Source organism: Haliaeetus leucocephalus, unplaced genomic scaffold, assembly GCF_000737465.1.
Source record: "Haliaeetus leucocephalus isolate CR32 unplaced genomic scaffold, Haliaeetus_leucocephalus-4.0 Scaffold751, whole genome shotgun sequence".
NCBI lineage: Eukaryota > Metazoa > Chordata > Aves > Accipitriformes > Accipitridae > Haliaeetus > Haliaeetus leucocephalus.
Window position 1 is genome coordinate 17,891,762 of NW_010973187.1, and position 27,265 is coordinate 17,919,026.

Genomic DNA, 27,265 nt, shown 5'->3' on the forward strand with positions numbered 1-27,265 from the left:
TTACGCTATTGGAGGTAATAATTGCTCGACTTCCATAACGCGTTTCATTTGAAGATTTCCAACACCAATCAATTTTTACTTCCCCCAGCCCTCTCTGGAGGTGCCCCTAATAATGATCTGAGAGCCATGGGTGTGTGTTCATACAATATGCTGTTTTCCACTGTGTCACTCTCTGAGCTGAGGGATGCACGATGATGCATGCTACTTTGGTAGTATTTTTTGAGCCTATGCTTCATATCTCAAGAACCTCCATTTAACATTTCCTGCAGGCACAGACACTCTCCCCTAAAAATCATCCAATCCACAAGTGTTTCAATGAAAAATGTGGAAACTGAAGCACTGACGGGGTAGGTGACATCTCTGAAGTCATATGGCCAGTTCATAGCTCAGCTAATGTTTAAGATTCTGATTTTTTTCTAAGTCCTTTGCTCTAACCCTGGAGCCAAATAAGAGGATGAAGAAGAATAGAGAGCATTTACTGTTACCAGCACAGGCTGGAGTAAGGGGCTGTGCAAAGGAGGGTGCTGGGAAGAACTGTTGATATTCACTGCTCCACTGCTCCGTATCTAGTGATCTCTGATGTAATTCATCATGTAATTCATTAAGTTGGACCCATGTTTTCACCATGGGGGAGCAAGATTTTGCTTTCTGGGCTTGGGACTGTTTTTCTTCTCTCTCATTGCATGTCCCTTCTATACACTAGTGCCCTTCATCCTCCTGCCCCAGAGCTGAGAGCCCCCGTGCCCCACTCCCTTTACTCTCTTAACTGAGGTAGAGCGAAGGCCATGGCTGCTGATGCTTTCCTCCCGCCGTTCACGTTTGCTCACGTGGCATCCTCAGAAGTGGCTGCTTTCCTGTGAGGGCGCAGCAGTAGTTTTGGGGATCCAAGGGGGACAGACTTGACGAAGCCAAGGGGCTGCATGGAGTCCATAGGGCCACTTGGAAGCAGCCGCATGCTGAGGTTGGTGGTGGTGCTTTCAGGAAGGACTGAAGAGATGGGGAGGGAGGAACTGAGCAGGGATGTGTTTGGTGTGGGCTTTTCTGCAGGAATTTGGAGGGGTGGCTGTCTCACCATTCAGAGGTGACTAGGGACATCTTGTAGCTCAGTGCTGGAGACTGCAGGTGAATCCAGCCAAGTGATGTTGGAGAGGACCAACAAATTTTCTGGTGGCCTCGGAAGAAAAAAAAGCATGAGGGATGACTTTGGGTCACTAATGAGGGACCGGCTGATGGGAGATGAGAGGAAGCCTTGGAAAGGCAAAGGCCTCAGTGAGACACACCTGAGCAGAGACGGCTGCTGAGGGATTTGGTCTTGATGAAGGTTGGCTGATGGAAGAGGTGGCACTTGCTGGGACCACTGCTACTCATTTGGGACTGGCTGGTGAGAAGGGTGGTCTGTGCTGAGGCTGGCCTGCAGAGAGACATGTCCCTTGGTCAGACATCAGAGACAAAAGCAGAGGAACTGTTGGTGGATCGGCAGATGAGAGCAGCCTTCAGTGGAGGATCAGTCTGTGGGAGGTGAATGAAAGAGGCCTCGACCGCCGTTTCAGCGCTGGATCGGTTTTCTGGCTGCTTGCATGAAAGGGGAGAAAGGGCAAATGTGGAGCTTTGTCCCCAGATGGTACTTCCCTTTTATCTGAGGCAATATTGGAAGATAAGCATTCACTCTTTCTCTTTTTTTTTCCTTTTTTTCCTGTGGATAAACATAGATTATGAAGGTTAGAAAGGCTTCAAGGGATGTTTTTTATCTGATATTAAGTTCTTAATAGGTCACCTTGGCATTGAGAAGCCCAGGAGCTGAAAGAGTCAGCAATTGAATTACAATAACCTTTGCAGAGCACAACCCTGTCAGTGGGGCTGGGGCCCAGAGATACGTGGGACCTCATTATCTCAACCTTAGCCCCAGGGATGTCAACTGACAGAAAGGACTGGACAGAGAGCCTGGGCTGGCTGATTTCCTTGGAGAGCTTCTCTTTCAGGTTTCCCTTTCCCCTGGCCTTGGAGTTAACGTGTCCCCACATTGCTGACAGGAATTGTTCCCAAGCCACCGCTCCATCCACCCACCCAAGCCCATAGTTCTTAGCAAGGGAGTGAGCAAAAAGCTCTGGATCCCAGATTTCTCTGTTTTCACTTACGCACTTACAGCTCATCACTCTCCGCATCTCTCTGTAGTCATTTAGCACCAGCACCTGACACAAATATCTGTGCAAGAACAGAGAATCTTACTTGTCCAGTGATATAATCTCTGGGATATGATTTTCGATTTGTTTTTTTTAGAGAAAGTGATGAGGTACCCAAATCCCCAGCAAAGCGGGAGCTTTTGTCTGCCTCTGATACGCTGTAAAGGGAAATTGCAAATGTGTCTGTATATCTCCAAGATTGAATGTGACAGGCTCTGATTGAGCTTGTTGCCCTCGCTGATGCCTGGAGTTGCACAGGGCACTGCGCCGCCCGAGGTGTGTGTGAATGCCCGTATTCCCACCAGATTCCCCGTGTTGGCTGCTGCAGGGAGCAGGTCCTTTTGCGGGGATGCCTGTGCCGTCCACGTGTGCTCCCACCCCAGACTCTGCTGGGTGTGAATACACACCGGGTGCACGCCTGTGTTCACCTTTACGTCACCCCGTGGCCTTTTCCTCGTGAGCCAGACCCCATGGCATGTCGGTGAGCGCATCCTCAGCCCAGACAGATGAGCCTCGGTGGGCAGGCTGTGTTCGCGCATACGTGCGTGTGTTGCTGGGTGCCTCCGCACCCCCGCCTGCTCGAATATTTCCACCTCGTTGCATGCCATGGGCTGCCCGTGCCCATCCGTGTGCTGCTGCGTGTTCTCCTGCCCGTGTGCCCGTGTAAGTGCCCGGGTCTCAGCACGCCTGCGTGCCTCCCGCTGCCAAAGGGCAGCTGGCCTCCTCTCAAGCGACACTGTCGTGAGGATCCGTGGGTGTCTCAAAGCTCACCCCGTCTGGCCGCAGTCAAAGGGCCCTTTGTGGTGTTGCTCTGCACCCCCCGCCGCGGGGCTCCCAGCCCTCCGGGTCACCGCGTTCCTGGCATGGCAGGATGAGCTCATCTCTGGGAGGAATCTGGTCCCTCAGCCCCACGAACAGACACTTATAAAGGACTTGTATTCACGATCCAGCCCGTGTTGCCATCCATCTGTCCTCGTACCATCCCATATTACTATCTGCCTCGATTTCTGAGCAATTCCATGTAAGGATTTCTACTCCAGGCCGACTATGTTGATATCTTTGTCTCTCGTCAGTCCCATTCACACACACGCTGTGCTTCTGGGTATTTCTGAACCAAAAGCATGCAGGGCTTTGAGCTGTTCTGCTACTTGTCTGAATTGTTTTGATCTACAGTGTGACCTCTGCTTAAGAACTGACCAGAGTTAGGCAAGCATTTTGGGTTGTGCACCTCACAAGCTGCCACCCATGCTCTTGTATGTAAAATTTTAATTTTCCTACTTTTTTTTTTTTTTGTATTGTTGTTCCCTTAATCTCAATCAAAACCCACTCTGCCTGAAAGCATCTATTTACATTCCCTTTCTGAAGAACCAGGACTGGTGGCAGCAACAGGGTAAATGTTTAAAAAGTAGCTGTACCCGCCCCAGAATGTTGGCCGTGTAAATGAATTTCCACCAGTTTGGGAGAAACAAAAGTGCCTGGAGATCTGAACATTTCCTGCCATGGCTAGTGGCTTTATGTACATCTGAATTCCTGCACCCTGGAAAACTGGAACAACTCCATGACGTATGAGAAGACCTAGGGAGCTAATAGGTCCTTTCAGCTCATGCAGTAGGGTGCTGTGAGGAGCAGGAGATGACTTTATTGCTGTAGAGTAGCCATGGGTGTGCTGCAGAGAGGCAGCTGCAGGATCCAGAAGCCCCATCGTAGTGCACATGAATGGTATGGCACTAGGATGACCTTTGAGATTATCCGCTGGGATCATAAATATCAGCATCCAGCAGCAGGGCCCTCTCTGTGAGCACTGAACTTTACCTTTTGGGAATGTCGAATAGAGAATCCTTGCTCTCCATGGAGGAGAGTACTCTATAGAGTACCTGTGGTAGGATATATGCCTGATAAAGCAACCCATGTTTGAAGAGAGTCTGCTGTGTTGCCAGCGGGATGGAAATCCTGCGGAGTTTGGGAAGCAGACACAGAGGCTGTATGGGCTCCTCTGGGGAAGGAGCAGAGTCGTCCCATGCTCCTGCCCTCCCTTTGCTCTGGCAGAAAGGTCAACAGTGGCAGGTCTTTCCCTGACGTAGTTTCATTCTCCCAGAGTACTCACTCAGCTGGGCAGTGCTTGTAAAAGCCTGAAGCCAAAAGTTTGGGTGTAAAATCTGGCAGCTAGAGTGTTCAAATGGCCTCTTCATTTGGCCAAACACCTGCCTGATGCAGACATCAGCTCTTAGAGATGCCACTGCTGTCAGCATGAAGTTTCCTAGGGCATATCTGCAGGTCAATGCTTTGAGTGCCCTCCGTTTTCCACTGATAGAGGGCAAAGCACAATTTTTCGGTCTCAAATGACTTTTCTTTTATGTTGCCGGGTTGGGGTAAGTGGAGAACAAGCGTTCAGGGACTATGAGAGGAATAGCAGGTTTGGGGCTCTGGCTCTCGCACGGAGCAGGACAGCCCCAGCCGTGGTGGGGACTGGACAGCAAAGGCCTCAGCCCCCTGCCATAGGCGCGTGCCAGCAGCTGCTAATAGATCGCCTGGCAGGGCTCGTTGCTGAACACTGATCACTTGGCAGGCTATTACCCTGAAAAATGAGCTCTGCCGAGCTTGCCTTGTGTTGTTACAAACTAATGATTTGCATTGATTAGCACGTGGCTCATGAGTGTCTAATTTATCAATCAGGGAGCGCCAGGGGAGCATGTGTAAACCATGCTTTCAAAAATGATGTCATCTGTCAATTGGCTCATGGATGTGAAAGATGCATACACCTGACATGCTCTCCCTGCTGAGGGAGAGGAAGGAGCTGGTCATCTCCTTCTCTTTCCCTCTGTTTCCAGCTCTTTCGCTGTTTCACTTTGGGGTGAGCCCTGCAGTCCAGGTACAGCCCGGCTGGCCACACTTCAAGCTGTAATTATTATTTTCATGGTACTGGGAGCAATAGTCATAAACCCACTGCGTTAGGTGTTGTTCAAGCCCAGAAAGAAAGGTTGGTCTTTTATTTATGTCTAATTCAGATCATAAATCCATTGCAGCCAGGATTATCTCTTGCTATGAATGTTGGTGGGGAACCACAGCAGTATGGCACAGTAGTCATACGCTGTGCACTATGAAAAAAAAGGGGACCTCTGCCAGCTAGGAGTTTGTCTCCTGGCTTGAAGGACCCTCTGGCCCAAAGCAGAAGGTTCATTCCAGTGTATCCCAGACATTGCATGCTCGGTCCGTTGTGAGACTGACCCACCATGGAACTGGAGCACCTAGTAGCCATGTTGAGACAGGGCGACCCACGTCTCTCTAGAAAAGTAACACAGATGGCCATCAACATCTTGTCCCATGTTTCTCCTGAACCTCCTGAAGTAAGAGGAATCCTCCTCCGCCCTGCTGCGCTCGCCCTGCAAGAGAGATCTCGTATCCAGCAGTCAGGCACATCTCTGTTTGACCTAATTTTGCAGCCTGGCTGGATTACACAGGAGGTCAGTGGGTGACTCCTCTGCAGGGATTAGACCCCGTGCCCCTGCCCAGTGCAGCCACCCGTGCTCCCTGCCAGAGCCCGGCTAAGGGTGTGCGGAGGGAGGATTACAATGCAATGCCTGCAGATGATAGGGATTAGCCGGCGGTATTCTAGGGAAGCTGTTTCCTTGAAAACCCTGTGTTTGCTGCTTGGAAAAAAGGCCCTGGGAACTTTTGTGGATGGAGAAGGGGGGAAGAACCATTCTCCTTGGCTGTTACAATGCTGTAGCAAACCAGTCTTGCTCGCTAACCACAAGATTTAAATCTCCTGGACAAAAGAAATGTAAACCAGGAAACTGAAGGGATTGCAAGACCAGCCCGCTTTGCTGTCCCTCCTGTTGTGTGGAGCAGATGTGTGCACTCTGGTGTGTTTTATAGAGCGCGCATGCTGTGCCTGTAGGTGCCTTCCGCAGGGGTATTTTTGTGTGTACAGCTTTGGGTCTGTGGATTTAAGTGGATGAGTGATCACACAGACACTGATGAGCTTGGGACAGAGTTTTAGAGGTGAGCCTTACCTGGGTAAAAAGTGGGGGGCACTTGCAAGTTTAGAGTGGGGGTCTCCCTTGGAAGCAAAAGGCCGGGGTTGATTCTCCTCTCCTCTCCAGGTCTGCTAGCATCAGCTCTGGTGACAGTGGCTGCCGTCATAACTCATTGGGGTCTGGATAGCATTGAAAGCACGAGTGTTTAGAAGACTGAACACCTGGTTTTCCAGCATCCTGCTCTCCATATGGCTGAAGCTGCTCTGAGATCTGTATTTGGATGGGCTGGCATCGTCCATGCAAGCAGCACATTAAAACATCTGTACAAGAGAAGAGAGGGCTGCTGACTATTAGGCATGAGAAAGAGATACCTCACCCCTTGCTTTTTCAATTAGTGTTTCTAAAGGCCTTTTGTACCAGTAGATAGACAGGGCTATTGAAATGCCATGTTTTATTAGAAATTGATCTCCTGTTAATAGGCTTCAGGCAGATTAGATGGATTATTCAACTGGAAAACACATGCCAAAACGGAGGGAAGTAGGAGGAGCATGGAGTGTCACCAGCCCCTTCCCCATCTTTGTCCAGATCAACAGAGCTACATCATGTAACTGAAATCAATGGAAAAACAAAAATAGGTGATCATCATAACGGCCTGACATTACATCATATGCTGTCTGCTGTGTCTTTGCCCCTCGCCGTGCCAGGAACAGCAGCCAGCAGTCCCAGCGTCCACTGGGGAACATTAGGTTCATAAAACAGGGAGGAACTGATATTGGAAAAGCAATGAAGTATTAGAGGCCCCTGTGCAGTCGTAAGGCTGTGGCTGGGCACTGCTCAGAGCAGCCTGGATTGATGTGCTGGACTCCAGGGCTGCTTGGATCTCCTAGAAATGAAGTTTGCAGATCCGTAATCCAATAGTGAGAAATAATGATGGTGATTTCAGTGAGAAGCCCTGGGAGAAGGAGAGGCAAGGAGGACAAAGGAGGCATGCCTCAGGATATGGGGAGGACAGAGATTGTCCTGCCAGGTCTGGCTTTCCCTGCCCCAAAATATTTCTCCTTCTTTCAGAGGCAGTGCCACAGCCATGTTCGTTCCCTTGCACCCAGGAGGAGGCAGCAGGGATGGATTCTGAAATCTGCTTTTGAAATCCACCCTTGCAATCTTCCTGGCAGCCACCTAATCACCTCCCCTGGGAACTGGGGCAATTTCATGGCCAAAATAAGCCACCAGCATGACTTGAGCGGGAGCTGCTGGAGTGCCAGCTGGAAGCATTGGGGCCAGCGATGACGAATTCCTTTTAACTTCATCAGCCCGGGGGCTGCTGACACTGCACAAAAGCAGGGTGTCGGGGAGGGACGGGTTGGCTGAGCGAGCCGTGGTTCACCAGTTCGTCTTCCACTTAGTTACTCATTTAATTATTTGTACTGACTGTCATCCAACCAGCGTCTGCTCCTGCTGTCTGCCTGGCTGGCCATCATGATACTCCTCCTGACCACACTCTCAGGAGTCCTGGATGGGTTTCAAATGCTTTATACAAAGGAGTTAATGGAGAGGGTCTTGTTTTGACGCTGGTGGGCCAGGAATGATGCTCTGGGCAGGAGGTGATGGTTTTAGAAGACTAGGAAACAGCTGAGCTCAGTTGGCACATTGGAAATCCATTATTTTGCTGCCAGTGACCAGTCCAAGCTGCAGGGAGAATAAAATAGAGGTGAGGTGGTAACAGGAGTCTTTGTTCAGAACTATGCCTCTGAAGTGAGCCTGAAGTCAATTTTGAAGGCAACCAGTTGTCCGTTCTTAATTTGCTGTGATTCATACAGCAGAGCAGTCTTATAGTGTATGAACTGGATTTTTCTTGGATAAAACAAAACTGGATGTTGTTAATGTGCTCCAAACACTGATTCAGGCTGTGGAATCAGGCTTTGGTGGAGCTGAACTAAAGCTCCTGAAGCACATTTAGTATGCAGGTGGGATTTTAGCAGAAACAGTGTCCCTTTGCAGATAAGTCCTTTTACACTAATGTAGACATACAGTTTGGGAGAAGGTTTCCCAGCTCTGCTGCTGGCATGCTTGGTCACTTCACCTCTTTCTCACCTAGCCTCCCCATCTGCACAATAAGGCTTTCCAAAAGAGACCGTCCCCAACCAGCTTAGTGGAGCAGTAACATGCTAACAGAGAGACATGGTCCTCTCAGACCACGGGACAGGATCGATGCTTCAGTCTGGAAGGCAGGTGTTTCTGTTGCTCTGGTGAGCTTAAAGATACTTGCTTTTTGCCACGATCCTGGTTTATCTTCCAGCAATGGGACTAAGTGCTTGCTTTGCTAGCACCAAATCCTTCTTTGTCCTCCAAGCCCACTGCTCTTTCTCTGACCCTTTTGAATCCATGCCCATGATTTGGTGGGGTTTATTGTGTCCCTCTCTTCGATAACTGTACGATCCCAACCTCTAAAACCCATCTCCCTCTTAGAAGTGTGATTGAGGCATCTGCCACCAGCTTGCCTGGGAGACTGTGCTCAAGCATCACCCTCCTGTGGACCCCACAGCAGCTGGGGAGACGCAGATAACACTGAAAAGCACCAGTCGAGTGATGGAAGGTATCTTTTACCTTCTTTCATCTACCAGACCCGTGGGCTGCTTGCCAGGATGCCTGTAGGGCTAGCCATGACCAGGGTGGGAGCTCAGGGAAGGCCAGAGCCTGTGTCTTTAAAGATTAATAGTGTTGTTTGCTCATTAAGGAGATCGTTTTGAAGTCAGCGCTAGCCAGAACATTCAAGTGCAAGCATCTGTTTGCTACTGGGAGAGGATATTTATTGTCTGATACTTCAATGGATGTAAATAAACAGCCAGACCTAGATAATGTTCAGACAAACAAACAAACAGCTGCCAGAATAAGTCCCCTGGTAGTTGACCTTCGGGAAGCATCACGCTGATGTTTTAATAGCAGCCAGCTTTGCAGAACGAAGCCCAGTGAGCACAGCCTTCCGGGAAGCAGGATTAATGTGCGGCCAGACCACGTTTCTCCCCAGGAGCCCTGCACACGTGTGTTGGGTTAAAGGAGGGCAGGGGAGCTCAGGGTGCTGAGTGGAGCATCTTGTGGTCCAAGGAGCGTGTGCCTGTCCAGGACAGACGTGTAGGCAGTGGCAGCAGGTATTGCTGTGGTGGAGGTGACGAGCATGTTTGTGGAGGAGCGTGCAAACGTCTGGTAGTGGGGTTTGTAGTGGACTGATATTTTGGGACTTGTGGATGGTCCTGGAGCCCTCTCCGTCTCTTCTTGCTCCCGTTCCTCTTGCCTTGCAGAGGTGCTCGTGGTTTACAGGCAGTTTCAAGGAGAAATCCCCACTGGATTGTCAGTCAGGCCCTAATCCCACAGCCTAATAAGAACATCTTGAATATAAGAATACCCGTACTTCAGTCAGAAGAAAACTCTATCTATCCCAGCACCCCAGCTCCATGTGGAGCCTGTAGCTGATGCCAGCAAAGAGCAGGAACTGAGCAAACTGCTGGTGCGTGCTTCAAATTCCTTGCAATTGGCAACTTAGGGAGCCTTCCCAGCAGAGATCGTATTGGTGTCCGTGACTTTAGTGATGATCGCTTGCAGGCTTTGATGAGAATCTTCTCATTTCCCCTTCACAGACTCTTCTTTTGATTTTTTTGCTAACCCAAATGCCCTGGTTCTTGTGGGTGTCTGGGAGCCAGGAATAAATCTCAAAGAGAAATTGCTGTTGTGGTGTTTGATGCTCAGGACTGAGAGGAATGTGCAGGGAAGGTGGAGATCCTCTGGGCTCTGTGCCTGGGGTTGAAGATAAGAAAGCTAGAGTTTAAGACAGGTAAAGGGATGGCTTGAGTTAAGGGCCAGACTTCTGGCTGCAAGCTACAATAACCACGTCTTTGCTGGAGCAGGGCTTACATGGTCTGTGCAGTGTGGGTGAATGTCTGCCAGACCTTCTGGCCTTCTCAATTTTCTTTTTACTTAGCTTCTACCTTTAATGAGAGAGAGGTTTCTGCAGGAATAGTTGTTGGGCTGGGTGTGCACCCGTGCACGTGTATGTGTTTGCACATGTATGATGGAATGAGCCCTGTTCCTTCCTCCCTCCCTGCGTCCCTCCCCTGCTGCAAAATAATGATTTTGCAGGCAATTAGGCTAGCAATAGCTGTTAAATCACTTCTGAGTATCTCTGTTTTCCTGGTGTGAAACCTCTGCAATCTTTTACCTGCACCAACTGCATAGGGGAGATCCCTGGGGGCTGTGCCTCCTGTCTGCATGGTTTGTTAACTCCAGCCGGCTATTTCTCCAGCCTGCCTCTTCCATCTCTGAGCTCTTTCTCCTCTAATGGAGCCTGGCAAAGGCTGAGGACAGTGACTGAGCCCTGGGGTGATAATTGGCTGCTTACATATCTAGTGGCCTACAGATCTGACCCTGCCTGTGCTGAAAAATCAAGGTCAAAGCAGCAAAGGCATCAGGTTTGTTTAGCACGGTGATCAGCAGAGAGAGCGAGGATCTTCTGCAGCCCTCTGATGAGGACGAGCAGCCACAAGGGACTGGGGGGAAAGGCAGAGCTGGAACAGCAGACGAAGCTCAGTGACCACTCCCTGAGAGTGAGAACTTGGGGCAGGAAGGTCTCTGTGGGAAATAGGAAAGGCTCCTGCTGTGGGGGCACTTGAGCTGCCTTAGGCAGAGCCCCAACAGGGAGAGTCCTGGGATTCTCAACCCACGGCCCTTTCTGTGTCCCCTTCCTTCCTCCTGACTGTCCTAAGGGGAACGACTCATCCCGAGCCTGTTGGCCTCTTTGCCCTTGACCCCATGGGTGAATCACAGCAGTGCCCGCTTTCAAGAAGAGAGACTCTGAGGAGCTGAATTCCCCCGTTGGGGACCACGGACACGAGCAAGCCCTTTCCCCCTAGACAGTCAGAGCCAGTGGGAAGCACGGATGCTCGGGGTTGGGATTCAGGCCCTGACCTCTTTGTGTGTTGACGTTGCAACGTGTATTGCTGTCATCGCCGGATCCGTCAAGACGACAAACTAACTGCAAATCCTCCAGTGCCATTTGACCAGCCCAACAGCCAGTGCCTGCACGTGCACCCGCTTCTGCGGAGGTTGACGGATAGCACGTAGGATCCCCGAGCACCCTCCACACCCTTTGCTGTCACAGGGAGCCCCTCATTTCCCCCATCTTTCCTGGGGGAATAAGATTTCTTTCCTGTCATGCAGCAGGTGGGGAGATTGAGGAAGAACAAAGATACGAATCTGTATATCATTGCTGCCCTTTGCTCATACGAGCTTTCCAGACCCTTTGTGATTCCCTCTCTTCCTTTCTCTTTGCCTTTCTAATATAGAAGATGATTCAGGCTCAGTTTCTTGGCTGAAAGGTTGATACAGAAGGAACAAGCTCATGGACTGTGCCAGGGAACGGTGGAGATGGGTCTTGGTACCATAAGTTCTCTACAGCTTGTTATTTTGGGTGGGAAGGGTGCTTTTGCTCAGCTATCAAACTGCACAAGTGCAAACCAGGGACTGGGAGCCTTTAGTCTGCCTATGGAGATCATGATGTGGAGCACAAAGCAGATCTACTACAACTTTGTTTCTTCTAGGGAAGGGTACTGTGAAGTTTGTGTTGCTGCAGGATGGATTTTCTAAAAGTGAAAGGCAACACACTGAAAACATAGCAAGGGGGATGAGGAATGTGGATGCATCTCTGAAACACATGGCCATGGGGTTTGCTGAAGCACAGAGCCTCACAAGATCCAGAAGGACCCGACACTCCTGTGGATAGCGAGATTATCCTGAATTGTGATTATAGCATTGAAAGGGATTACAAACCTTCTCCAGCTGCTTTTGAGTCCAATCTCTAGAAATTGGTTTTAGACAGGTAAAGAAAACTCTGGTGTTTTGTGCATTTTCTTCTGTATCGCTGGGTCACTGTCAGGGATAGACTAGGACTGTGCGTCTGGTTCCTTCTCATAATTTCAGTTATTGATGTTCCTAAGTGACACCCTGTGATGAGATGTGTCTGGAATCATAAGGTGCCATATTTGTTCAGGACTGATTTCAATATCTGATATACGTAATCAACAAGAGAAATAGTCTGTGTTGTATTGTACACTCCACAATAATATATTGCCCCATGGAATATTAGCAATAAGAACAATAATATTGTCTGACTAGCATTTGAGTGAGTCAGTCCTGCAGACTCTTGTGTGGTTTTTTTATCTTTTGCTCATCATCACCACAAATTCTCCCCTTTGTACCATCATTTTCAGCTCAGTAGATTTGTCCAGGCAATGACAGTAACACAACGATAGTGCCAGAAAAAAGCGAGCAGGCTCTGGATTGTTCTTCTATAGTGCTCTTGTGTTGATGGGACCAGCAGAAGCAGTTGAACCTGCTTCATCCTCTAAGTGAGGAGGCAGGAGAAAAGTTCACTTTGTGATGACAGTGGTTGTTGTCCAAAAGACCTGGACCACAATACATTTCTCCAATGATTGTTCTATAGTCTCTGTGGAAGAAGGAAAAATACTCATGTTGTCTCCCCGCTTTTGTTTTTGCTCTGCAGATCCGTGTGGACGGCACCACCAAGAACACACTGGAGTATGAGATTGTGCAGGTGGTGGATACTGGCCCCATATTACGGGATATGGCCTTCTCAGTGGATCATGAACACCTCTACATCATGTCTGAAAAGCAGGTAAGAAACTGTCAGTCCACAGTACTTTGAAAGGTTTTAACTTGATCATGCTAAATCAGAATTGCACGTGAAGTTCTGATGGTGAACACCATTACTACAAAGATGTGCTCCATTGTTGATAACACTATTTTTCATGCTTAGAAACCATTGCATTTATACACTGATGCAATTTTTGAGGGGCCAAGGGCAGTGAACTAAGGGGGCGGAAACCACCCCCAGCATTGCTTTATGCAGTACACGTCCTGCTGGCTACCTGACAAGGAGTTGCTACTGCATCTGCTGCATACCACATTGCTCTCCACCCCCATTCAAACTGTGGCTACATCTGCCACAGATACGGATAAGCGTAACACTGAATCATTTGGCTCCAACTGGAGTATTTGGAGAAGCTGGAGCCTCTCTGAGACACAGCGATCAAGAGTGTAGGATGCTGCCTGCCAGGGTGCAGGCGAAGTTCAGCGTGACGTTCCTGTTGTGTTATTGGTAGTATTATTGAAAATACTAACAGCCAGATTCCAGGGAAGCACCAATCTGGGTGTTCGACATGGAAATCTGGCTGATTTCAGCAGAGTGCTTGGCCTTGGGACGTTTGCTGTTTGGGGTGGGAGGAGGAAGAAGTAGTTTTGCATGAAGAAATCTGTTGTACATAATTAGTCTTGTGGCCATGCAGGATTCCTTGAGTTATTGTAACTGGTTGATTCATGCATGGTGTACTCCGACCTGCAGTTGTCAACAGTCAGCAGTCTCGAGGATGGAGATGGGCCACAATGTCCCCTCCTCTCATCAGCCCTCATGGCAGTTTCACCAGCCACAGATTCCTGCCTTAAAAATGCAACAGTGAATAATCGTTTCCTCTTCACCTCCCATGATTTTATAGACCCTCCTCATATCCTCTTCAGGTGGCTGTTTTCCAGGCTGTGGCTAACACTGTAATTATTAGCCTTTACCTAAGCTAAGAGGGGTTTTCTCCTTGCCCATAAGGCAGGGATACATGCAGTTTTTGGAGGGAGGTGTTCAGCAGGGTTGCTGTGGTCCAGGAGCTCAGATGTGGCAGGCTGGCTATCCTTCTTCCCATACAAAATAGGGACGTTATCGTTTCCAGTCCATGACTGTCATTCCTTCTGCTTGAACCAATTTATTTTAAAAGTTTTGTGCCTTTGCGATATCTCCGACCCTCTCCCTAGGCTATGGATATTTATATCTAAAATCAAAGAGTGGAGAGGGGAGCAACTCTGTACATGTCTTTATTAAAGGTGATGATAACTCAGGAGAAAGGACGTGATGACAGAGCTGGGATTGCTTTTTTATCTGCTCAGTGCTGGGCAAGGGTGGGATGTCACCTCCAGTGCTGAAGTGAAAACAGTCCCAGTCACCTGTTGGGATGGAGTGGGAAGCTGGAGGCAGGTGATGCTTGCGAGGTCCTGCGAGACTTTGGTCAAGACTCTGTTCCTTTTTCTTATCCTTTTACTCTGTGGGTCCTTTCTTTTTTCTTTGAGTAGAATGGGGCTCCTTGCACAGTTAAAGCCTGTGAGCATGACGATGCGCCAATATCCACTGATTTCAGATTTGCTCAGAATATCTTTTTTGTGCAGGCCCATTTAGCAACAGGTCACCTCAGATACCACCACCAGCTTTGTACAGCCCTTCAGATTTACAGAGACAAGATGTTCGGCTCCCTTGGGCTGGTTGGTCTTGTAATATCCAGGAGCTGTCTTGATTCTCTCTAGGAAAGGGCAATGGGATAGCACTGTTCATTCACTCACTTCTTTAAAAAATGAAATCTGGAATGAAAGGAGCAATTTGTTTTTCTGCCAGAAGCTTCCAAGAATATATTCTTGTTGGTATGTTGACTACCTGCACTTCCCTAAACGTTACAACATAAGCAGATTGATTTTGTGGTTGGCTATTCTGAAGCACAAGCTTAGGCAGGTTTTTTTTAGGATTTTTTAGGACCACAAGTTGTTGATGGAGCTTTGTGGAGAACTCAGAAGCCCTGAGTCCCCTGTGATTTATTCAATCATCTTTTCCCACCCATCTTTGAAGCCAAGGGTGTCTGTATGAGAGAGGTTAGTGAAAAGGGCATGGACTGTTATTATTTAAAATCTGATCTGATTTCGTGAAACACTCAACGCTACAGAAGCCTTTCCCTGTCTCTCATTTTATCTGCGACGTAGCAAGAATGTGAATGACAGCGCTGCCGTCACAGCAATACAGCCGCTATCTCTGTGTTCATGATATAACACGCTTCAAGTGCTCGCATGAATTAACATTTGTAGGGCTTCGGTGGCTGAGAGTGGGTGCAGGGGTTTGCCTTTGCTGGAGGCAGGACTATGAACGGCGTGGAAGAGTGCAGGCTGGCCCTGGGGACCATATATCCCATCCACTATACAAGCCATGTCGTACAGTTCTTTTCATAAACGGATGAAGATCTGACTTATCAGAGGTTTTCACTGCCCACAGAAATGTCCTGGTATTGTGAGGACTGTGGAGATGAGGGACAGGAGGGTGATGGCTTGACCCGACCTTTTCAAAGGCAGTCAGGCACCAGGGCTGGTCGTGTCCCTGGGGAAGGAGGAGGTTTCTCTGCCCTCCGTCTGCTGGCCTCAACCCTGGCAGTGCCCTGGAGATAAGAGCGATCCTGTTGCATGTGTAGACGCTCCGTTAAAAGCAGTTTTGCCAGGTTTGGCTCCGCCGCTCATCAGTCTTCAACAGGAATGGAAGCCCCAAAGATAAAGTCAAATATTCCAGCTTGTCCCAGTCCTGTCGTGGCTCTGGCAGTCCTGGCAAGTATTACCTTGCCATGCCCCAAACTGTTCTTCAATGAGGCATTTAGAGTCAGCTCAGCAAGGCACCCTTTAGCTTGAAACACCTTCAAAGAGCTGTCACTATAAATCTGGCTACAAGAAAACACTTTCTCGTACTGCCAAAAAAAATACATCCCCTGGCCTTGATAAAGTCAACATCTGCATGGGAGCACTTTCCACAGTGAATTGGGGGGTCCTTGGGTTGCACATGGCGGGGGTTTATCTGGAGCTGAACTCCCTGGGCTTCAAGGGGAATGGAGAACCCAGCTCAGCCCTGCGGTCTGTGGCTGAAAGAGGTCCTCCCTTGCAGCTCCTCTGAACGCCGAGAGGTGACAAGCAGCACTCGTCAGGGCTATCAGATGTGCTGTGCTCTCAGGAGTAGGATGCAATGGCTTTTCACCATCAGAGGGGCTCCATTTATAGGGAGATGGATTGAACGAGGTAGACAGGAAGATTTGTCACCGAAACCCAGAGTATACAAAGGTCCCATCGTTTCATGGAGGCGCGGGCGTATGCGTGTTACAAGTGCAAACGTGTGTTCCAAGTCCCTGTTGACAGAGTGGAGAAGGGTTGGTGCATGCATGGGATCTGTCACGATTTGTCAAGAGATCTGCCATTTAGCCCCAGCCTTCACAAAGGCTCCAAGGGAGTTACAAGCCAGACAGTGTTTCCCACTGAACGGGGGTCTCGCGTGGTGGAAGCAGGGAGAAGGCTGCTCCGAGGTGTCATTTCCTCACTTATCTGTCTGAATGGCAGATTTGGCAATTGTCTGAATTGGACCTTTATTGAGATGTTCCTTGGGGGTCATGGGGATATCGGTACCTTGGAGGCTTGGGCTGTTTCTTTTTCCTTCTTTGTTTCTGGTGCGCAGACACGGGAAAGTCTTCTGCCTCACACGCTGATCTAAGGGAATGAGGAGCAGATGGGAAACGCTGCTAGAGGAGCAGGGGAAGGAGGTCTGCAGTGTCTCTGCACCTCCTCTGCTCCTCATCACGCACATACATGCCTCCTCAGGTCCCTCTTCCTCCTCTAACCCTCCCTCTGAATCTCTTTCTCCTCCCAAATGAGAAGCCTGAGCCGACAAGCTCCCTGGAGCTCTCTGCAGGGTTTAAGATGCTTCTTTCACCCCTTCCTCACTATTCCTGCTTCTCTCTCTGATCCCATCCCTCTTTGTGGCCCTGTTCTCCAATTTATGGACTTGCCCTTGCTTTTCTGTCACTCCTCCACTTCTGGCAACCCTATTCCTTTGCTATCTCCTCTTCCAGCTGCCACCAGCCTGCTGGCTGCCCATGCCTCCTTGCCTCTTTGATGCTTAACTGTTGACACGCACATGCAGCCCAGCTCTACGTATCAGGAGGTGCAGGATGCTCATTTTCCTGTTGTGGCTTTGGACTAGTATTTGGAAGATCACCTCCATCACCCCTAAATACCTCTGTGTCAGCATGTTGGACTCCCGGGTCTCTCCCAGTGCTAGATGTGTTTTGCAAAGCTGACGCAGCACCTGGAAGCAACTCCAAGACACGAGAATCTCAGCTCTTCCCTTTGATATAGAGGGATCAAAGGAAAGAGCTAGAGAAAACGAACTTAAAGTCTCAAAAACCAGAAGGCAAACAGCAAGCGGCCCCAACTTTGTATTATTAAAATCCCAAGGCTTTGAGCTGCCTCCTACTTTTGGTTTACTAATGGCTAGGGAAGACTCTGTTCTGCAAACAGTTTATGAGTAACCCTACATTTGACTCAAGGAGGGAGATTTGCTGTCCCTCTCCGTGCAGGCAGTTTTGTTTCATGCAGGTGAGTCAGCTTCACGCTCCAGGGGAAAGTTGTGCTTCTTCCCTGTAAACTAGCAGAAAGTCATCCATGATCTGGGAATAAATCACATCTGTGAAGTGCTATCATTCCCTAAAACCATTACGGTATGTCAAAGGGTCATGTGTAGCAGAAGCAGATAGGTATTTGGGGGGATCTTTTAAACTTTGCCAATGAAATATCAAATAAATATGTACTTCAACTAAAGCATGGCAGAAACCACATTTGGTAAAAATTAAGTAACAGTATTGCAAATCATGTTGACAGGGTCTTTTTGGCCTTTCTGTGTCTGTTTCTCATTAAAATGGGGAAGGCTTATACCTATTTGTCTCCTGAGATTTATTCTTCTTCCCTTTGCCGCTGAGTCACTATCTGCAAGAGAATTATTGTGTGCAAATTAGCTGCAATAGAAGAGGTGGTGACTGGCTAGTTTACTTCTGATTTCATGACCACTGATTAAAATCTTGTTTGCTGCTTATGTTATCATATCCATTAGTTAAAGCAATCATTAATAACTTTACTTAATTATAGCTTAATTTCTTCAAATGTTGTCTTTGCACAAGATTTCAATTAGCATTAACTCCTAGATTTGGAGTGGCTGTTTCCAGGGGACTGTCAGTTTGAGGCTGTCCCCAGAAACACTGGCTCAAGATCACAAGTTTTAAAAATAACTCAAGAGTTTTTCCTTTTAATTTGCATTTGTTTGTTTGTGAGCCATCAGGTTGTGTGCAGACCATGTTTTTCATCATCGGTCCAGAACCAGAAAAGACAGAAATGAACTTGTTTTAAAATGGAAAGCTGAGATTGTCTAATAGGTGTGACTTTTTGACCTGGGGATTTAAAAGCAGCAGAGACACCCATAAACTGTAAATTTTTGCACTGCTGTTGGAGATTTCTATCGTTCGACTCTGCTGTCTTGTAGGCTTTTGGGAGTATTGACTGTCAACCTGCAAAAGGGGCTACTGTGCATAGTGTGAAAGATGACCACTCTGCGCACATCCACTCTTTAGAGATGGTCAGGTCTTCTGCAGGACACCACTGTTCAACTTCTGAAAGCCAGGAAGGAAAGGTGTTGACAGTATAGTCTCTTCCCTGGAGTAGTTGGCTGCTCCTAAACCAGACTGACATCCTAGGTAAGATCAGGGTCATCGGAGCTTCTAGGAGGCCCAACTCAAGAGCTGAAATGCATGCTCTCTTTAAAAAGATGTGTCATGTTAGGCTCTCTCTGAACCCTCAAAAGAAGACGCCTCCAAAGTGCCCATTGCATTGCCCAGCTGCCCTGCTCTTGGGCAGTCCTGCACAAAACAGGGAAGAACAGTTCCTAGAGTTCAGTCGATCTCTAGCAAGCAATGAGCATACTCCCAGTTGGCAGCAAAGGCACCTTTTGTTCTCTTTGACCGTTCTTTCCCACCCCTAAAATACCACTCATCACCCTCAGCAATATCAGAGGCTGAACTCCACTCTCCCTTGCATTTGCTTCCACCTAATTAAGGGCCTGTTAAATAAGGTCAGATGCGTTCTGAGAAATGACTGCATGGATGGAAAAGCCTGCATGGATGCTCAGCTAAGGATGGAAAAGACATTGTGTGAGCGAGTGCCTGTGTTTCTCAGCCAAGAATGATAAAAGCGATTTGGCCCACCGGCAAAACTGCAGCACATTGTGCTGCTGACTCTTTTGAAATAATTCTTTATCAGCAAAAGGCATATTATTGCAAAAAAGTCATAGTTTAGCTTGATTTTAACTCATTTGCTGCTAGCACATGGGTATCCTAGGAGTAAGCAGTGGTGGAATAATTAAGGGAGTAGGGAGTCCCTTAACCTCCTGCTGGGTTGGCTGTGTGTTCCAGCAGTGATGTAAATAACTCAGAAAGCTGGGGTGAGCAGGTGAGGAACCGATTCAAGATCTTGGAGGTGTCCCAAATGAGCCATTTATGGCAAGGGGAGAAATTCTGCTGGGGGCTGTCTCCCTCCCATGAGATGCATGGGCATCTGGAATTTCATCTCCCACTGTCCCTCAGCCTTGGGCTTTACACACTTGAATTAAGCTCTTTTTATGCTTTGGAAATGCTTTTATAAGCCAGTTTGATGCTGTATTCAGATGCCCCACTTTGCCCTAAAACAAGTACTATGCTAAGTGCACTGGAAAGGAGAAAAGGTTTGCAGTTGAGAGACAGTCCAGGATTTGGGAGACCTAGACTCATGCCCTGCCTTGCTCACAAAGTCCTTGTGCAGCTGTACTGTAACTCCATGTGTCCTGAAGGTACAGAAGATATTTCCGAGATCAGGACCTCTTTTGGAGCTCTCTGCAATTCCCACCACTGGCTATTGAAAACGCGGGTCTCCTCCTGACACCTGAGGCTGATGTGCATGCCCTGATGAGAGCTGGAAAGCTTTGCTGGATCCCAGGTTCAGAGGGGACTTTTGCTATGTTACCATCAGGTATCTAGTCCGAGTTCTGCTGCGTGTGCCGGAGAGGAAAATGCTTCTTGAGAGAATAATCATTCTCCTATTTGTAGCCATCCTGTAGATGACACTAAGTTAATAGCTTTCTTGATCCCATCTAGAGGAATGTTGACAAGCCCAAGCTGCATGGAGGGGACTAGCTGGGAGCAGTTTGACAGTCTTTCACTGGAAGGAAGGATTTAATACAAAATGCAGGTCGGTATCCCTTTGCTTCATGCTTGGCCCTGCTTATCTGTGCCAAAATGCTGTCTCTTCCAGACTTGCCCCATCCCAGAGAAATTACTTGTCTGCAAGCACATTGCATTAATCACTGGGATCCAGCTGGGGGGGAGTGTATCAGTGCAACTGCTCAAGTACTTTGAATACATGTATCTTAGCCATGGACGGCGTCTAAACACTGCTTGCTGGCAAGACATGAATTCATGTAACTGCCCCCTGGGTCGGAGCACTGCTAGTGAAATTTTGCAGCTGATGAGCAGAGGGGCTGAGTGAGATGTCCTTGGTCATGCCATATGCCTGTGACAGAGTAACGCATCAGAGCTGAGTCTCCCAATCACCCCTGGGCCAGCATTTGGGGTGCACTTCTGTCCATACAGCTATGTTAACACAATTTAGTGCCTGATACAGTCTTCCTCATTAAAAGACCTATGTTCAGTCATAGTGGTGGCATATTTGTGCCTGAACTCTACAGTTACGCCCTCTTTACGTGTCCAATGTTTGAGGGTAGAACTTCGGCTTTCACACTGCCCTCAGTGGATCTGCATTTGGCTTGAGCTTCAGCAGCGCCTCATGTCAGCATTCATCTCTCAGCTTGCCAAGAGTCATCCCCATGCCAGGATGATTCCTCCACAGGCTGCTCAAAGAAGCAGCGCAGGAGCTGGAGGATGCCCGGAGGCTTTTGAAGGTGCTGCATTCTGGTAGAGGATGGTTTCGTTCATCTTTTGGACTCCTTGCCTTAAGGTATCCATGTGGTGGACACAATTGTAGAGGGTTGCCTGGAGTCATGACATGAGGAATGAGTTGGGTCATTCAGTCTAACCAGGTCTCCCTCCTCCTGTCTCCTGTGTTTTTAAGTGGGAACATTGGTCTTTCTAATTCATGGGGCTCTGCTTTCACAAAGTAATAGCTACCCCCTGCCTTGCACAGAGGACAAAAAATGAGTAAGGCTGGAGGAAAGAGTGAGCAATGCCCATAAGTGCAAAAAGCATTTGTCGAGTCGTTCCCCGGGTACGAAGCGGCAGGGACTATCGATCCTCGGGAGCGGGTGACGGGTGGGAAGCCGTGCAGACGTGTCCCCTGGGGCACAGCGCTGCCCGGCACGCAGCGTGTGGGTCATCTGGCACTATTGATTGCGGAGCTGTTCCTCTGCGGTGCGGCCGCTCTGAGTCAAACATAGATTGCTCAGCAGAGCTACCGTGCTGTTTGGGGGAAAGGAGGTGGATCCGTGGAGTTAAATGCATTGCTCCTCTTGTTTTAAACAAAAAAATCCATTCCCATGTCTCTGAGTCTTGCCAGACTGGTAGGTTGTGGTTTCAGCTGGGAATAGGTCAGAGTATTAAGGGCAGCTCAAGGAATTTAGCTGGAAATCTGAAAATCTCCATCCTGCCCTCCCCCAGCCCCTGACCCTGTAATAGACCCAGAAGAAGGGGAGAAGAAAGAGGAAACCTAAGAAGCTGGTGATTACATGTGAAGCCTGGCAGATCTGTAATCCTGGCCTCCATTAAACATCTGTCTCCTCCAATCTCACTGACAGCCAGGTCTCCTCCTCTCCCCTGCCTCGCACAGATCTTACATTTGCAGGTCACTTGAAAGCACCAGTTGTTAATCATCCCCCTGCTTTGGTATTCCACTCCAGCCCAGCCCGGGCACCAGCGCTCCTAGGGAGGGAGGATTTGGGCAAGACAGAGGCCCTGGCTCAGAGGTATAGGCACTTCCATACCTCTTGGGTTTAAGCTTTTAAATCTAACACATGCCTGAGTGCTTTCCCGGATTGGTGCCCGGTGGCTGTCAGAGACCGTTCTCTTAATTATTGCATTTTAAATATGCTTTAAAAGTTGTTTCCATTGCAAGCTCATGTATCTTATTACTTTCTTTGAAGCAAGTATTTGCTCTCTTGGGGCTTTTCCTTACACCATAAGTGCACAGAGTTATCATTTTCTAATGCCTTTTCTATTTTTCATGTGATACCTCTGAACTCCTAGGCATGCTTCTTGTTAGTGGGGATTAATGGGCATTGCGTTGTCAGACTTGGGGAGAACTTTTTTAAATGCTCCAGATTTTGCTGTGTCCTCTGCATTCATGGCTTTGAGTCTTTCTTGTTTTAGGCCCCTGCTAAATGTCTTTCATCACTTTATATTACTTGATATACTCATTATCATCATAGATGTGTGTAGTAGGAACAGGAAAATGAAATCCATTCCAGAACCTGCCCTTGAAAGGCAAACTGGCTTTTATGTTCTTTTCTATTAAAAAAGAACTTTAAAGTCATCCTGTGATGTTAGTTGTTTTTCCATTTTTTTCAGGGTTTGTTTGGGTTTTTTTTCCAGTTTTTGTGATTTTCTAGTTTGTGATTAGAGACAAGTGTACTCAACTAACCTGATAATTATTTTCTTGTTTTATTTCCTAACTGGATGAGGAAGTAATGGGAATCCTTGAGTTTGTCTTGCTTTGTTTTTTTTCCTTTAGAAAGATATTTTGAACCAGCAAACTCAGCACTTGGTCAATACTCTGTTGTATAGGGTATATCTGTATTTTTGTTTGTAGTGTAGGCTTGGCCTACACCACACTGTAGGTTTGGACCCATGGATGTCTTTGTGATGTGTTTATGAACTTGTAAAGCCCTTTGGATTTCTTGAGGATGAAAGACAGTGTTTGTACAAGATCCCTGCTTCCATGACGTCATTTGGGAAGCTTCCTTTGGAAGGAATCTTGCAAGCACTTTTGAAGTTTACGTGTCAGTAGTTTCTGCCCCAAAGAGCAAAGGCAACCCATGTGTTTCTTCCAAGCATCACATCAGGAATGTGTTTTGATGGAGTATCAACTCCAGGATGATTCACATAATTAATGTTGGATTCACAGAGCACTGGCGTAAAGGAGACAGGCAGATGTTTGCACTGACCTAGCCTCCATCAGGACAAAGTATCCTTTTTTCCCAGCAGCTATACTGATAAATACAATAAACCAGGGAACAGTCTCTGGCACTGAGACCAAATGCTGCAGTGTGGCCTGGGCCTGTAGATCTCAGCTCTCTTACTCTCCCAAAAGAGGGAAATTCCATCCAGACTGTGTAGGGAATAAACCCCAGCCATTTCTGGACATTGTTTGAGAGACTGCAATTCGGACAGCCTAACCCATGCAAGAGATCAGGAAGAACTTGACAGTGTGGACTGTCAGGGTCCGAGGCACCTCTCTGGCTGTAGGAGGAGGCACGGGAATCTGTTTTTCCTCCTCATCACTGGTCATCCTGAAGCCTTTAACCCTGGGAAGGGAAGCCTGTGTAGTGTTATCTTTTGTAGAGAGTTTTCAGGGCCAGCAGTTAGAGGGATCCTCTTTTGGCTTCCTCATGATATAAACTCATCTGCCAGCCGTTGGATGGAGAAGAGGTACGTAACTCCCTGATTGCTATTTTTGCATTCCCTATAACTGTTTCTGAAAACAGTGTTGACATTTAGGCAAGGCTCTTCAGGCAGCTGCTACTGCAAACACTGAGCACTTTGAGCCTCCCCGTGTGCTCTGTCTGGGCTGAAGTGTTTTCATGCTCTGCTACAGCCGGCTCCGAGCGAAATGCTGGTAAGGGACAGGATGTCTTTCACCCACAGGATGCAGCGTCGAAATGAGCCAAGAGAGATTTGAAAACCCTTTCGTCTCCAAAACAGATGGGGAGATGTTTTTCTTTTCCTTCTGAAGGGAGCTGTGTGCTCTTGTTTTTCAAGAACAGCCCTACCAGGCTCTCCTTGGCTTGCAACCCTCTTACAACCACCGCATCTCTTACTAGGCAAGGAAGGGCGAAGAAGCAGGTAGCAGAGCTCCTGGCACGCTTTTGAGCAACTGGTGGGTCGTAGCCTATCAGTCCTTACCCCTGAGCACCTTTGCTTTCTTCGTGGCCTCAGACGACACCATTGACACCAAAGGGCATTTGGCAGCTGGGTCAGACCCAGAAACTAGTGCAAAGGAAGGCTCTTCTTGCTCTCCGTGAGCTGCTTGATGTGGAAACGAAACCCTTCTCCTTCCACACTAAGCCACAAAGAAAGGGTTGTGGGTTCACACGTCCATGCTATAATGGCCTCCGAAGTGGCCTTTTCTTTGCTGCTTCGCTTCTTTTTTTCTTTTTTTCCCTCTCTCCAAGAGCATTATCTATTCCCGAGACTTTCACCTCAGGCCATTAACTGGCAGGTTGGTCATTACAAACCACTTGGCAGTGACTGATTGTGGGGGTCTCTTTTGCAATGGAAAATGTGGAACTGATTGTCTGGGTGACTCCATTTGACCTCGGGAATTCCGCTTTTAACCTGGCTTTAGACATAATAAACTCCAGTAATTAGCAGAGAAATTCAGCAGTGACATGTCTAATTGATTGGAAATGCCAGTCCCCAATGAGACACGAAGCTGCGCGGAGGGGAGCCCCCTGACAGGAGGCAGGGCGGGCTGCGAGGGGGTCGTCGGGATGCTCTCGGGAGGCAGGAAAATGCAGGGAAGGAATGTGAAGCATGTTGTAGATTTGCTTTTCTTTCCAGCTGAGAATGCTGCAGGTTTGCTTTTCTTTCCAGCTAATGGACTTGGTGAACATGCTATCCATCACTAATTACTTATCCCTATACTCAGCACTTTCCCAAGGTTGAGCTCACACCTTTGGGAAAATCCACCTAATCTCTGCACAGTCCATCTTAACCGTGTGCTTGCAAAGAGAAAAACACCTTCTGTGATCCTCATCTGAAAAATTCAGCAGTCTGTGCCCCACCAAGGAGGCAAGTATGGGCCCTGTTTGGGAGAACATCATCTTTTTCAGATTGTGGGTAGATGATACCTTATCTCCTGTGTCAATACGGATCTGTGATATCCCTTCCCACATCTTGCATTTGTGCTTCTAGACTGATGACAGTTGAAAAAAGAAAACATTTAAAATTAATTTCTTGGTTTGGTTTGTGCTTAAAGGTGGCTAATTTACTGCCCTGGTTCATGGCAGAACCTCAGGAGCGCTTGTTTGCACACCTTGGAGGACGGTACTCTGTGACATGGGACCAGGAATGGCCTGGGAATGGAGGAGGGATTACTTTCATCTGCTCTTGCTGCTGTGGTTTTGTTTTTTAATCATGGCTTTCCTTGCTCCTGCAAGCAGTGAACTGGTAGCCACGTGGACTTTAGGTTATACCTGTACCAGTACTAGGGAGCATGACCAGGCACTGGAGGTGGATTGTCTCGTCCATTAAATTGGTGTGATGGCACCTGGCACATCCTCACCGTGGGGCTGGCGAGCTGCCTCTCAGACAGTCTTGGACACAGTTCAGGGATGACCATGGCCAGTGACCGTTTCTGAGAGGCAGTTTGGTTGCAGCTGCTCCATTTGCAGGCTAAGAGAGTTTAACGATGAGTATATCTGCTATTCTATACTCACTGGCCTTAGGACCAGAGAGTAACACAGGGCACATTAAATTTACCAGCATAGATACAACTTTACAAAGTAGTACAAACACAGCGTTATGTGATTTGTGTAGGTAGGTTCAAAGCCTCCGTACTACTACACAGGACAGGAGCTACTGCAAGCTGTCAGCTTGAGCATTTAGTGTTCTTTAGCTTGTACTCCTAATTAAACCTACTAAATACTGATTAAGAGCTGATGTCTATCTTATGAACAGGTGCAGCAGAGGAGAGGTGTGGGTACATGTTTGGAGAAAGCCCACACAGCCCACCGGAGCAGACTTGCTGTGTGCAGTGGGGTCGCTGAGCTGGCAGCATCCTCCGGTTAAGGCTGTCTGTGGCTGCACGGGTGTCCCTGGAGGTGTCTGTCTGTCCTTTGGGGATAGCTGCTTGTTAGCCACCTCAAGCACATGCCTGACCACAAGGACCTCATGTTGCATGATGCAAGGCACGTCCGTGCAGTAAGAGGTCCAGGAGGGGCTGGGAAGGTCAGCTGTGACGTTCTCACCACCCGTCAGTGGAGGAGGCTGTCCTTTGCTCACCTCCATGTGTTGATCTCCTGGGCTATGCCGAAATCACCAGGTGAACAGGGCCAGCACAGCCGCAAACACTGACCACCGCCTGCAGCACCAGGTAGTGATTAGCACGGTTCCTGCCGTGGGTTTGCCCCGTGCCAGGCAGCCCTCCTCCGGGCAGCGCCGAGGTAAGGCTCGGGGCAATACCATGGGCAGGACCGCTCCCTGGGGCAGTAGGGACACATCAACCCCATCTTCAGACAAAAAGGGAAGAAAAGAAAATGTAGGGATGTAGACACTCTGCTATTTGCCAGCAAGGCTTTAGAAGGGTCCTTGGCATGTTTTATTTGACAAGGTGGGCACAGCCTTGGAGGATAACACCCTGTTGCAGCTATCACACCGTGAAGGCTCTCTGTTTGCTAATGCAGTGGAAATCAGCGTGTCAGTGGGGGGGCCCTGGGTTTCACAACCCACTGGTGTCTCCTGCTGCTCTTCAGGTGCCAGAAGTTCACCTACCTCTGTGCATCCAAGCTCCTTCAGAAGTGGTTTGCTTGAGGTGCGCCACCTCCTCACAGCAAAGGGAACCTCCCAAAACTAAGCCAGGGCTTCAGGGACAATTTTATATCCTGGATCAATAAATTAAAAAGGAAAAAGAAATACAGTGACAACACCATATGCACTGAAGCATCCTGCGGAGATTGCAGAGTCTCAAAACAAACATTAGATGTGTAAACAGTGTATCAGCATTCCTTCGTGAGAGTAGCTGCAGATCCATTTATTACCTTCCGATCATTTATTTTCATTAATTTTCATAGCTAAACAGATAAAAGTGCTTGTGGCAAATATCGTAGGCTCTCCCTGCTCCACACAAGCCAAACAGCCCCTCTTTCTCTCTTCTAGATTTTCTTTTTGAACTGACAATCAATCCACCTACTGCTAATTGTAGCACAAAGTTTACAAAACCAACAGTTTGCCCTGACTTCTTGCCCCTGTCTTCAGTGCTCAGACAGCTTTGGGGTGTTATTCTTTCTACTGAGAGAAACAGCAGTAATGGTTGTGGTGCAAAAATATCTTTTAAATACTGAAGTATTTGTATTTGATGTATCTGTTTGAGTTTGTGTGTTTCTTTCTTTGCTTCCTCATGCAACCGTTTAGGAGAAGGAAGGAGAATTCACACATGATAAAGAACTGCAGTTTTGAATCA

General features: G+C 48.1%; 1 protein-coding gene across 1 annotated transcript in view; it reads left to right on the top strand.

Annotated features, from left to right (window-relative positions):
- Window positions 1-27,265, top strand: part of PLXNA4 (plexin A4) — a 421,093-nt gene that overhangs the window by 185,718 nt on the left and 208,110 nt on the right. Inside the window, exon 3 of the mRNA XM_010581025.1 lies at window positions 12,708-12,839. Within this exon, the coding sequence (XP_010579327.1) occupies window positions 12,708-12,839 (132 nt within the window). The remainder of the gene's footprint in view (window positions 1-12,707; window positions 12,840-27,265) is intronic.